The 14,457-nt window shown below is 42.5% G+C and overlaps 1 protein-coding gene across 1 annotated transcript; it reads left to right on the top strand.

Moving 5' to 3' along the window:
* Positions 1–5,261: 5,261 nt before the first annotated feature.
* On the top strand, positions 5,262–5,939 carry DIRAS3 (DIRAS family GTPase 3; the record flags this gene model as incomplete). The annotated part of the gene is made up of 1 exon (XM_080691440.1): positions 5,262–5,939. The coding sequence occupies one exon, from the start codon at positions 5,262–5,264 to the stop codon at positions 5,937–5,939; it is 678 nt and encodes a 225-aa protein (XP_080547566.1).
* Positions 5,940–14,457: the final 8,518 nt, after the last annotated feature.

Below are 14,457 nucleotides of genomic sequence, written 5' to 3'. Positions count from 1 at the left end.
CACATAAACGTGGTCCATCCCATTGCAGGAGAACCGGCGCTAGGGGGCTCCAGAGAGCGCGGCACGGCCAGCGAGCTGCCCAGGAGCTGCACTCCCGTCCCACCTAGAGACCGCGCGCGTCTGGATCACACTTTCTCTCCTAGGTCCTGCAGATTCCTTTCCCAGCTCCCCAGAGATTCCATAGGAGCATCCCGTATTTTTTGTTAAATGTCTCTATTGCCAATTGATACTAAAAAGCTTATGAAATCCAAGGGCTAAAATCCAATCTTTTTGAAAGGATTTTGAAAAATTCACATTCTAGTTGGATTTTTGTCATTGAATTTGAATCCAGGCGGATTCTTAACTCCAAGCTAAATCCCTAGCCCGATTTTATTTATTTTTTTATCTTAAGACTCTAATATGGCTTAGAGTCTTGCTTAGTTGCTGAGGCTGGTCCTGAACTTGCAGTTCTGTTTCAGCCTCCCTAGTAGTAGGATTTCAAGCATGTGCCACTATGCTAAAGAGCTTTGTTTTTTAATTCTACTGTGCTATGTCAGATAAATGGTTTGTAAATATTTTTGTTTCTAAGCATATACCTTTTCCGTAGCTTTATAATTGTTTTTTACATGCAAAATTGTTTTGTTTTGTGAGGTCTAATTTATTTTTATGAGTCACGGCACTGATTTTATAGGTTAGATACCAAGGGTTTTCTTTTTTAAATGTATCCATTTAATTATTTATTGTGGTATTGGAAATTGAGCCCAAGGGCATTCTACCTCTGAGCTACACCCCAGCCTTTTATTAATATATATATTTAAAATGGATTCACCATGTTGCTGAAAATCTAACTGAATCTGGTATTGAACCTGACTGGTTATATAGAGCACCGTCAGACTCCGTGATTTTTCTATTTTTTTTCTAACAGTTTTGTTACTTTATATGTTACAGATATTCAATGGATTTTAAGTCCATTATCTACTTAAAGTTGGTTGGGGGGTTGTTGTGGTTTTGTTTATGTTTTGGTCTGGAAGGGCTCTGGACCAGTGAAGTTCTGGGATGACAGAATAAAAAAAAAATTCTCTCAAGACAAGAAATTAAGTGGTGAGGTGAGGGAGGAGAAGGCAACAGAGCTAACTCCCTGAATATGTCTCCAACCTCACTTTTATTAGCAAAGGTATACAGAGTTTTAAGTTGTTTTTTTTTTTGAGAGAGAGAGGACAAAGGAGTTACGCACTATTTTTAGTAAAGTATTTCAAGTGTGTCAGTAGTTATTATACAAGTTTATCTTTAACTCAAGACTAGTGTAACAAGAAGCCAAGGTAACTGTTTTGCTGTGCTTGATAAAAATATTTGAAGGGTAAACAAGAGCAGAAGCGACTGCCTTCCATGTCTTCTTCTGAAGGCCTTCCATCAAAGCAAGAGAAAAATATAGATCCCAAGCCAGTATTTCTTAGACTCAATGTTGCATCCCACATCTCCGCCTTTTTTGTTAGGTGAAAATGACTCCGTGAAGGCAGTAAAATCTTTTGTTATCTGCTGCTGATGGTGTCCGATGATATCCCAGAGCTTCTTGATTACTCTAAGACGTACAAGAAAAATAAGTATAGCAAATCCTATGAACCCCCGAAAACATAGGTTGCATCTGGAAACTATCTGAGGGTTGATCCGACTGAAGGGATGTGTGTGTGTGTGGGGGGGGTACTGGGGATGGAACACAGAAGCCTTCTACCTCCGGGCTACACTCCCAGACCTATTTTATATTTTATTTGGAAACAGGGTCTCTTAAGCCAGCGCGACTGGCTTCGAACCTGCACCATCCTCCTGTCTCAGCCTCCCAAGCGCGGGGATTACAAGCGTGCACCACCACACCCGGCTCCGACTGAAGGGATTTTTGAAGGTCCTTAAAGACATTAGTTTGAATTTGCTGTTGTGTACATAATAATTACTTGATATTTTATCTTTTGCGCCAAGCTGTTTACATCTTGTTGAACATTACTCTTGAAAAGCTCCTAAAAGATGTTATTTTACTTTAGAGTAATTATGTGGAGTATTATTATATAGTAAAGGGGTAACACAGATATGGTTGTGACCAGAGTCACTATGCAGGTTCTGCCTTATAAACAGAGTGTCTTGTTTTCCCAGCCATCTTACTGACACCTCTAAGGCAACCAGTCGGGTTCCTATCACGGAATCTATGTGTGTTATGGATCATTTTGGGGGTAACATCGATCATAATTTGGTTGACAATATGAACATTGTGGATGGATTTAGTAAGTGAAATTCCCGCAACACTTGCTGTGACTATGATAATTACTGAAGCTACCAGAGAAAACAGAGTGGCAAACTAAACTTCAAAAATATTACTAAGGGCAGAAAACCTAGTTTGAGATATAGAGAAAATGGCATATAATACGGCAAGTTATCTCATCTCTCAGTTTTACTTGTATTCTTTGGGGACTGTCTTTGCTTCTATGACATTTTACCATAAATGACGGCTTATGACACCTCACCCGTCCGCTGCAGCTTCAGCGCCACCCTGCCGCGCATGCGCAAACACAGCTACTGCCAAAGTGCCGCCGCTGCGGCGGCCGCGCATGCGTGCAACGGAGCAACCTCGACCGCGGTGCTTTGACGCGTCTGCGGCAGACGCCACTGCTGAAACCTGACGCTGCCGCGCTCTGCCAAGTGCATCGCCCACGACCGTCGCCTCGGATACCCCTGCCGCAGTGCCACGCTGCCCGCCTAGGCGCCAGCGTGCTGTGGGTGGAGGCGGGCTCACACTACGCGCGCCATCCTGCGGCCCGAGCGGGCGCTAGGGGGCCCCCGGCACCCACTGCAGGCGCCGCGGTGCCGCGCTCGCTGCCGCAGCGCCGCCGCGGACTTGGCAGCCAGTACCAATGCAGGGTCTGTCTCCGGCTCACAAACACTAATTCTCTGCAGAGCCTTGTAAGTCCCTGCCCCTTCCCAGCTCCTCCGAGATGCCGCAGGAAAGTTCGTCTTCTTAAGTCGCCTTTAAACCCCAGGGCTATTCTACCTCCGAGTTGCCGCCCCGGCCCAATGTTTATTTTTTATTTTGAAACAGGTTTTTGCTAGCTGGCTGAGAGTCTGGCTTAGTTGCCGAGGCTGGTTTAAGTTTATTTTCTATTTAAAGTTCAGTTTTTGTGTAAGATATGAGGTTCAGGATTTTCTTTTTAATTTTTTTCGTCTACCAATATCCAATGTATCTGATGTCATTTTTTTTTATTTTGCATTGAAAAAATAAAACAGGTAGGCATAATTTTAGGCCTCCCTCCACCAAAACAACACAGGATTGCTAGTGATACACATAAGCCTTAATATTATAGAAAGTGGATTTTTTATATTTTTCAAGAAATTTTAATTATTCTAGGAACTGTGCATTTCCGTATAAATTTAAGAATAAGTATGTCTATTATATTTAAAAAAAAAACAAGCTAGGATTTTGCCAAGAATTGCATCACACCTATACGTGAATTGAGAGAGAATCAACGTTTTTACTGAATTTTATTTTCTAATTCGGTAGCACATTTTTCTCTCCATCTATGTAGTTCTACCGATTTTTTTTCATTGGTGTTTTGTAATTTTCAGTGTATGGATTCTTTATGGACGGGAACATTGAAAAGAATTCGGCCTCAAGTGTGAAGCGCAATCATTTCAGACCTTTCCCCAGTTTAGAGACCCGCAATATCATAAAAGCTGATGGAGAGTGTCTGACTCCCTCGTTCTGAACTGTGGGCCCAGCCACTCTGGTGGGAGCAGGGGACGCCGAGCATACTGTGGGCTTGGCTTGGCCCGCCACTCACACCGGTCTCCCCCACCCCACCCCCTGTGCAGTGTGCAAGTGGATTCTCCCAACCTGTGCCCCTCTGGCTTTGGTACAAAGCTCCGAGCAGAATCCAACAGTTGTCACTGTTTTTTCCTCGAAGCCATCCAGACCATTGGGTCTCCCGGCTGCTCACATTACCAGGTTGGTTACCACTTCCTCCGTAAGTAGCAAATTTGCCTCTGTACTTCTTTTTGTTTCAGACCTAGGGGAAAGGTAGAGACTTTTTTTTTAATTCCTGGGGAGGAGTTGAGGTAGGATGGAGAGCAAAAAACCTACTTTTCAAATGCAAGGTATTACGGCAGACTAGCTAGACTGTTGCGTGTGGGACTCCGTGAGTGAGTGGTCCCGGGTTATCTCCTGGGGATGTTAAAGTACCTCATTGGGCTCCAGACCCCTCTGAGTTCCCTGCCTCCAATGGCGACCCCTTTCCGGCTCAGAGACCGACCTACCGACCGCACCCTGGGTCGCGCACCTTATCTGTAAGGATTGGTGTGGGTCATACTTGGCGAGGAGAAGCTCGCGATTTTTAAAAGAGAAGGGAGGTTTGGTAAGTACGCGCGCCAACACACTAAGCAAAATGTTCACTATTGCGGATCCCCCCGCCCCCCCCCCCGATGCTTTGGAAATAAGAGTGGCGTAGTGCGGCATGAAAGAAATTTTAAATGGGTGTGAGAGCGTGTGGCCATTGGAAGAGGAGCCGCGTCTCCCCATCTACCTGGCGGCGCAGCGCCCTGGGCTGACCGCGCCGCGCGCTCTGCCTGGGACCGCGCTCGACCCTGCACACTCACAGCACACTCACAGCGGCATGGCGCTCTGCCAGACCCAGCCATCTCCCGCCTGTTCCCTTGGCTGTCGTGGCGCCACCGTTAGCGTTCTCGCCTGTCACCTCTCCTCACTTTTTGCTCCATTTTCCCGGTCTTGTAGCTTTCAGAAGTGTGGTGGTATCGTTCCAAATGTTTCTGTGGCTTTCAGTCTGAGTATGGTGGGGTTGTCACCTGTTTCTTAACAGTTTTGCCTTCATTTAAAATCTCCATCTCAAATAAGGAAATTAGATTCAGGTATTCTTAAACTATAGTGAGGATTAAATAAAACAATTTAAGCGGGAAACAAAGATTCAATCCTTGTACTCACTGCAGCCCAAAAACTAAGCCCATAGGTCTGCTCTGTATTTTGGGCACATTTCTCAGCCCACGCCATCCCATGGCCACATCATAAAGGTGTGTCCATCCCCACCCCTAAACAGGCCAGTCTTTGTGCCTGAAGATTTTCTTTTTGGTGTGTGCACTCGGTGCAAACATCACAGACTGGACCTTCCCCAGGCTTGCTGACAACATTGCAGTTTATAACCCCTGTTTCTCTTTCTCTCTCCCTTCCTAGGCTTCTTTACCATCGGCTCAGTGCCAGTGAAGTGCTCTGTTCTCCCTTCTTATTCCCAACAATGGGCAATTGTTGCTTTGGTTTCAAGCAACGAATGTTGCAAAGGCTGCAGATCTTGCCTGTGTTGCTTATAATCCGCATCTTCTTGCCCCACCGGAAGATCAAAGATTTCCGTGTGGTGGTGGTCGGCTCTGCTGGCGTGGGCAAAAGCTCCCTGGTACATAGATGGGTCCGAGGCACCTTCCGTGATGCATATTTGCCGACGATCGAAAATACCTTTCGCCAGCTGATGGGGTACAGCCGCCGCATGGGTGTCCTGCAGATCACCGACACGGCCGGCAGCCAGCGGTACCCCGGTCTGAAGCGCCTCGCCATTGCCAGGGGGCACGCCTTCATCTTGGTCTACTCGGTCACCAAGAAGGAAACACTGGAAGAGTTGAAGCCCTTCTATGAGTTGATCCGGGAGATCAAGGGCGACGACCTGCATAAGTTCCCCATCGTACTGGTGGGCAACAGAAGTGATGAAAGCCCCCGAGAGCTGACCCTGAGAGATGGTATCGCCTGCGCACAGGAATGGAACTGTGCCTTCATGGAGACCTCCGCCAAGGAAGATATCAACATTCAGGAGCTGTTCTGCATGCTTCTGAACCACAGGAAGAAGCACACCGCCTGCCTCCAGAAGAAATCCTGGATGACCAAGGCCATGGAGAAGCTGCTGGAGAAGTACAGAGACAAGTGAGCCCACCCAACTGCCCAGTAGTTCGTAGGAAACATGGACTGACCACAGTGTGTAACATGTACTTGATTGTCTCTTGTGCTGTGCATTTATCTGTAACAACTAGATGTCAACATGTGACACAAGTTGATAACTTTTATTTTCCCCAGGCAAAATACTTCAGATTGTTAAAACATTGGACTGAGAAGAGGAGGAGAAGGAGGGGGAGGAGGAAGAAGAGGAAAGAAAAAGTACCAACATGCATTCAAAATAAGACCTTTAATAATAATTTAATAAAATGTTTTAAGAGAATAAAATGCCACACTGAATTCAAATATGCCACAGCCCTTTTTACAACCCTATTTTTGTGAATTATTGTTAAATATTTCCAGTCTTGTAAATATCTGATCGCATCTTTCCACTGTGTAATCATTAAGAAATGTACTTTGCAACAAAAGCCTTGACACATTGCTCTGAGTTAAATATACTAAACAAGCTTTAAAAATGAATGAACATTCTGTAGCTGATCGTTGAGGGAGCATAGAAAATTATAAAAATGGAACATGTTCATCTAAGTTGTACTAGTTGTTTCCTGTCATATAAAAATATGTAGGTATTCCACCAAGCAGTTTCTTATAACTGCAATATTCCCTTAACTTAATAAAGCATTTGGTGTCTGCAATTGACTGTAAGAATTTTTTTCTCAACAATAAAGAGTTATCATTGCACTAATATTTAAACATCTGCAAAAGGGTCTAACAACTGCACACATGGATTTCTCTGCCCTCTTATATAAGCCAGTGGAAGAAAGAGGGGCTGCAGAGGTCCCTGCAGTGCAATAATATTTTGTATTTATAGCCTTCCCTGGACTGACATCCATAATTCCAGGCATCTTTGAAGAGGTTGCTCAACGCGTTGCTGTCTCAGAAGAACCAGGTGAAAAGCAGACCTCGGCTTTCTGCTGCCTCAAAAGTCTTTACTCAAGAAACACTGATTACAGAGAGTGGCAAAGAGGATGGGAAAAAGGGAGAAATGAGTGGAATTTGAAATAAAATTTCCTCCAGAAGGGAGGTTTCAATGAAAACAATTGGAATTAGAGACTAGCAAGAGTGAGTTTAGAGGTTTTATCCTATGGCTGATGGTAAAGCTGTGCAGAGGCAAGGATAAAAGACTTAGGAGAGAATCCTGAGGAGCAAAAGCACTCAGAAAGCTGTTCATAAAAAGGAAACTGAAGGACACACATAATCAACAGGTACAAGGAACCGCATAGTGTGCATTAGTAAATGCTGAGAGGGAGATGCTCTAAGGCAAAACACCTAGTCAATAAAAGCCAATACTAATAAGAACAAAATGATGGAGAACGAGGATTAGAAAGTATTGCTCAGATTTAGCAATTCAGAGAGATTTCTGGTTCCAGTAAGACAGAATAAGTCTTACTCCCTCCCGGGTACTGTCTTAAAACAAAAATAATCCTGGACAAGCCAGGCATGGTGGCACACGCTTGTAATCTCCGCGCTTGGGAGGCTGAGACAGGAGGATTGTACAAGTTCAAAGCCAGCCTCAGCTACTTAGGCTTTCAGTAACTTAGACCCTGTTTCCAAATAAATACAAAATAGGTCTGGCAGTATAGCTCAGACGTATAAAGCCTATGGGTTCTACCCCCAGTACCACCAAAAATTAATAATAATCCTAGATAGAAATAAGCAAAGAAAAATACATAATGGTGAGGGAGGGAGAGTAGATTGTCTAGGAACCTCAGAATGTAGGAAATGTTGTGATGGCGATTTCTCTGGATGTCCTTATTGTCTCCCATATATCCATGACAAGATGCTACGGACATCTCGAGGCCAAAGCTACCACCGGCACAGACCAAAAATAAACAAGTAGGGTGAGGGCAAGGAAAGTACATTTCTCCCAAATCAAAGAACAAAGAAAAGGGTGCTTTAATAAAAGAAACCTTTTTGGTACTACCTGCCCTACTCCAGATAAACACCAGTGGCAAAAGCCCCCTTCCTGTCCCCTTCCCCCAGAAGGAACGGGGCTTCTACCCCACTCTACCCTGTGCCACAGAAGCAAGTAAAGGTGGTTTGATTGCCCCTTCTGATATTGTGAATTGCAGGAGAGAGAAGGAAGCTAATCCTCTATTTCAGATTCTTTCCAGACCTTCCCTGCAAGAAGGGTGGTGTTAGTGGGCTGAGTGGGGAGCTAACGGTCTGAATCCCTTCCCAGGGTGGGGCGGACAGGTGCTTGGCTGGAGTGGAGTGAAGCAGAGCCAGTCAGAGCTCCATCATCACAGCCCCTGTGTATCAGAAGGGCGCAGTGGGAGGGGAGCCTCCATGCCCATCCTGCCCAAGTGAGAATGTTTACAGAGCTAGTGGTCTTTCACTCCCCGTCCTTGAGGGCCACTGGGGAGCTGAGCTCATACCCCAGTGGGGCATTGTAATTCTGTGCCCCCTGTTGCTGAGGAGAGTTCTGTTGGATTGAAAAAGGAGTTGAACTTCCACTCCAGCCTTCTGCAAAGAGGCACTGTAAGTCAGTACAAAAATATATATTACAAAAAATCCAACCTGGGCATGGTGGCACATGCCTGTAATCCCAGAACTTGAGAGGCTAAGACAGGAGGATCACAGGTTCTCGGCCAGCCTCAGCTATTTAATGATGCCCTCTGCAATTTAGTGAGACCCTGTTTAAAAATAAAAAATTTGAAAAATAGGCTGGGGGTGTAGCTCGGAGGTAGAATGTCCCAGGGGTCAATCCTCAGTAATGAAAAAAAAAAAAATTCAGTGTTTAAAAAATCCATAGCAGCTGGGTGTGGTGGTGCACGCTTGTAATCCCCGCGCTTAGGAGGCTGAGACAGGAGGATCGCACGGGTTCGATGCCAGCCTCAGCTACTTAGTAAGGCTCTCAGCAACTTAGTGAGACCTTGTTTCTAATAAAATATAAAATAGGTCTGGGAGTATAGCCTGGAGGTAGAAAGCCTCTGGGTTTTACCCCCAGTGCCACCAATAAATAAATAAATAAATAATCCATAGCTTTATGGCATAGTAATCCAAATACCTAGAGCATAATGGAAATTATTCATCAAACCAAGAACCTGGAATATTACAACTTGAATTAAGAGATAAATCAATAGACAGAAAAACCAAGATGTATCAGATCTTGGAATTATCTGAAGAGAATTTGAAAACAATTATGAGTTCTCATTAAATTAAAAATAGAGCCTGGCATGGTGGCACACACCTGTAATCCCAGTATTTGAGGGTCTGAGACAGAAGGATCAGTTTAAGGACAGTCTCAGGAGGTAGTGAGATTCTCATCAACCTAGTGAGACCCTGTTTCAAAAGTAAAAATAAGCCAAGTGCACTGTTGCGGGCTTGTAATCCCAGCATTTGGGAGGCTGAGACAGGAGGATCATGGTTCGCGAACAGCCTCAGCTACTTAGGCCTTTTGCAACACAGTGAGACCCTGTTTTTTTGTTTTTTGTTTTTGTTTTTTTAAAAAAGAATAAAAAATAGGCCTGGGGTGTAGCTTTGAGGTATAATGCCCCTGGGTTCCATCCCCAGTACTGCAGGAAGGAAGGAAGGAAGGAAGGAAGGAAGGAAGGAAGGAAGGAAGGAAGGAAGGAAGGAAGGAAGGAAGAGAAAATAGGATTGGAGTGTAGCTCTTAGGTAGAATGCCCCGGGTTCAATCCTTAGTACCACACACACAATAAAAAAAAAAAAAGAACAAAACAAAAATTTAAAAATAGGAAGTTTCAAATAGAAGTAAAAGTTACAAAGAGAATCAAGTAGAAACTACAGAACCGAAGACTACAAACACTAAATCAAAAATTTCATATCATAGGCTCGCTAGTAAAGTGGAGCTCACAGAACGGAATCCATGAACTTGAGGACAGATGAACAGAATCTACTCAATTCAAGAAAAACATGAAGAAAAGAATTTTAAATCAGGTTAGGTAAAACAAAAGAGTTGTTATTTATATGCTTGCTTATTTTATAAAAAAAATGGAAAATTCTAATTTGGGATTTGGGCCAGAACCCCAACATTTTGTGTAGGCATTGGTAATAATTTTGTAGCACAAACTCTCTTTTCTGGACTCCTTAAATTTCAGTTACATTTCATAATGTAACATGAGCTGGGTATGATGTCCCACTAGAAAAAAAAAGAGAAAGAAGGAAGGAAAGAAAGGAAAGAAGGAAGGAGGCATTTTGTAATTATGATGTATTTTAAACTATTACTGTAAATTGTCCATGGTAATTACACATCTTCAATAACTACAGTAAAATATCACAAGCATTAAATTAATATTGGACCTAAAATCTTATTCAGGTACATCAGGTGTGTGTGTGTGTGTGTGTCTACAGTCAAGATAGAGAACAATTCCGTCACCATAAGAATTCCTCATGCTGCTGCCTTATAATTGCATTCACCTTTGTTCCCTCACTGTGGGTTCTAAACACTGGCCACTGTTAATCTGTTTTCTATATCTATAATTTGTCATCCAAAGACTGTTATATAAATGAAATCAGTGAGAGAGAGAGAGAGAGAGAGAGAGAGAGAGAGAGAGAGAGAGAGAGAGAGAGAGAGAGAAGAGAGAGAGAATATGTGCTTTGGGGACTGGCTTTTTACACTAAGCAAACTTCTCTTGAAACTCATTCATGTTGATAAGTGTATCATATGTTCATTCCTTAATATCTCTAAGGAGCATGGATATGTCATCGTTTGTTTAATCATTCATTTGCTGGAGAACATCTGGGTTGTTTTCAGTTTGGTACCATTACACAAATAAAACTGGTATAAATTTTTACCTACAGGTTTTCCTGTGAACATAATATTTTGTTTCTCTGAGATAATTGCCCAAGAGTACATACTGAATCATATAGTAGTTGCCTGTTTAGTTTACAGCAAGCATGTGTCCAGTGTGGGTACATTTTATTTTCCCATCAGCAATGTGTGAGTGAGCCCTTTTTTCTGTATCCTCACCAGCATTGGGTCTTGTAACTATTTTTTATTTTAGCTTTCCAATAACTGTAGTTTTATCTTATTGTGTTTTCAATATGTATTTCCCTGATGTCTACATAATGTAAACTATCTTTTCACATGCTTATTTATCATCAACATAGATCTTCTTTAATGAAACGTATATAATTTCTGTCTAATTTCTAATTGGATTGTTTGATTTTTATAGCTATCTTGAGAAGCTATTATGTGTTCTACATTCTATACCATTTTCAAATATGTGATTATCAAATATCATCTCCCAGCTCATAGATTGTCTTTCCATCCTATTAACAAGGGCTTTCACAGAGCAAAATTAGTATTTTTCTTTTATTTCTTAAGGCCTGTGGTTCATTTATTATAACTATTTAAACATTAATTATACAAATTAATGAGCTTCACTGTGACATTTTCATGTATTACAATTGTGCTTTGATTGTATCTACCCTCCCTACTAACCTTCCCCTTTAACCTTCTCATCCTAATATTTGCTATCAAAATATTCTTATTTGCTACTAAGTATTACCTGCAATATTAAAAATGTGTCCTTCCCTTTCTAAAGGTTATCATTTGCCACTCAAATCCTTAGTAATCCCTTTGCTCATCTACAAGAAGCAACGATGAATGCAATACACTTCTCAGGGAAATGGAATGTTGGGGCCACAGACGTGGAGAGCGATCCCCAGGCTGGGCTTCTTACAGTGCGATTCTTCTCTGCTGCTTCTACCAGGCCACCTGTGTCTCTAGGGAGAGAAAGGTGTGTCCTGGCCCACACCTTGGCCAGGCTGCTTACTGAAGCAGGGTTGCCCCTGCTGGTGTCTCCCAGCTTCCCAGTGTTCCTAAGTGAAAGAGGTTTCATTTTTTTTCTTTTCAAATTCAATTAAATACTCAAGAAGTAGCAGAAAACTATTCATCCACCTTCAAATGCAGAAACCAGAAGCTGCCACTGAGTTCTTACTCCTCCCTAGGATCTTGGAGCGAAGCCATACATCAAAGGATCTGGAAATATGAGTGACACTCTCTCTGGTGTGCCTGAGCTGTGTGCTTGTGGGGCAGCCACATCACCTGTCTGGGCCTTTGTTTCATTTTATCTAAACTTCAGGGGGCAACTGGCTGCCGTCTAGTCAGTTCATTCCACAGACAATGATCGAAAACCTGTTATATGCCAGGCAATATGTGTGGGGCTTAGCAAAGACAAGTAAGACAGTCTCAGAAAGTCCACAGGTAAGATAGGGTATTCCATGAGGTGAGGGACATTTTCGTTGTTCATTATTACTATTCTAGCTCTTCTATCTTATGGCATGTAAGAGGTAGTATGATATGAAAATAGAAACCACTCTGGACATTTCGAGCCTAAGGAAATTTAGTTCAAGGAACTATCCTTAGACAGATGATCAGGGGGCTAAGGGAACAAACCCCAAGAGGCAGCTTAGGAAAACCCTGAAGTACTAGGATCCCACTGATGGTTCCAGAAGACTGCTTTCAAATGTGGCCTTGTTGAGTAACATTTTCTCTATTTATCCCTCTAAATATTATATTTATGTCTCTTATTATTCGATATCCAACTCAAGATGACTTATGAAAAGGGACTCTAGTTACAAAGAAGAACGTAGAAAGATCATGGCCAACATGAAGTAGACATTGGACAATTTGCCACAAGGATTAACAAATGCATAGTACTCATGCAATGAATACATTGATATATGTGCATAAATGGTGCTTGGCATGGGGGCGAACATTTGTAATCCCAGTGCTTGGGAGGTTGAGACAGGAGGCTTGCAGGTTCACATCCAGCCTCAGCTACTTAGTGAGGCTCTCTGCAACTTAGTGAGACCCTGTTTCAAAATAAAGAATAAAAAATAGGGCTGGGGGTATAGCTCAGAGGTAGTTCCTGGGTTCAATCACCAGTACTGCAAAAAATGCATAAATCATTCATTACAACATGGCATGAAATTACTATGATAATCGTGCTTAGATGGGGCTATGAGGACAGCTAGAAGGGAGGCTGACCCAACGTGTGAAAGTAGGAAGGGAAGGGTGCGGAGCAAGTCAAGGACCACTCTGAGGGTGAAGGCATATATAGGTTAAGCTGCCAGTAAGAAAATTCAAATTAACAGTGGCTTACACAAATGAGTTGATTACTCTTTCCTAGGCAAGAAGTCTAGAAAATCCAGGGCCAGGATGGTACTCAAGAAGTCAATCCAGGACCAGGCACTCTCTATCATATTTCTTTACCCACTTTGCTGCCCTTCCTTTCATTATTCATGATGGTTGCTGCCACCGCTCACACATTCTAGTTGGCAACAAGGAGGAGAAAAGATAAAACATTGTTCTTTCCCTTGATGTACTTCTCCTAGGAGTTGTACTCATCACTTTCCCCTAAACATCCCATTGTCAGAATTTAGTCTATGTTCTTCCTCCCACAGCTTCCAGGGAGACTGAGAAATTGTCTTTTCTCTGAACAGATATGCCCTGCTAAATTCAGAGTTTTGCTGTCATGGAAGAAGAGACAATGTGAATACAGTTGGCAGTGTCTGCCACATATCATCTTCTAAATCTGCATTATCTAATTCTATGAACGCTGCTCACTGAGGTGTCATGCCTCATTTCTGTTCTTGGATCAGCCTGTCTCTCCTATTTGAACACTGTAGACATGCTGCATGGCGTGGAGACTGCAGCAACCCATGAGGTGATGAGACAAGAATTTCCCTCCATGAATTGCAGCTTTCTTGACCATAATACAGAGATCGGGACAAAATGATCCCTTAAGTTTATCCCCCCCAAAACCCCATAGATGAGAAAGTTTGTGTTATTTCTGCAGGGACAGGAGCAGGGAGGTGTAAAGAATTCTAACCATTCTTTGTAGGAACTAACAGTGTTGTGAGGAGCTGGGATTTATAGGCTTTTTTATCTGTACAACCCAGCACAGAACATTAGCCCCGCGTGTGACTATTGTGCACTTGAAATGTGACTAGTCCAAAGTACGATGTAGTATAAGGATAAAATAAAGTCTGTCAACAGGGTGTAATGGCACACGCTTGGAATCCCAGTACTTGGGAGGCTGAGATAGGAAGATCACAGGTTTGCAGACACCTCAGCTACTTAGTGAGGCCCTCTGCAACTTAGTGAGACCCTGTTTCAAAATAAAATAATAATAATAATAATAATAATAATAATAATAATAATAGGGCTGGAGGTGTAGCTTTAAGGTAGAATGTCCTTGGTTTCCATCCCCAGTACCACAAAAATAAAATCAAGTCTGTCTAGACTTAGCATAGAAAAAAATGAATGTAGAGCATCTCATAATTTTTTATATTTTTCCACGTTAAAGTGATAATATTGTGAATATTATGCATTACATGAAATATATTATTAAAATTACTTTTGTGTTTTCTTTTACCTTTTTAATGTAGCTCTCATGAAATTTTAAATTATACATATGACTCATCTTTGTGACTCATTTTATATTCCTGTTCAGCAGCGCTGGGGGGCTGTTGGAACCAATTTCTGATTTGAATTTGATTAAATATATTAGCCAAGAACA

Source organism: Muscardinus avellanarius (genome assembly GCF_963383645.1).
Source record: "Muscardinus avellanarius genome assembly, chromosome: 3".
Classification (NCBI taxonomy): Eukaryota; Metazoa; Chordata; class Mammalia; order Rodentia; family Gliridae; genus Muscardinus; species Muscardinus avellanarius.
This window is presented reverse-complemented; position numbering and strand designations above follow the sequence as displayed.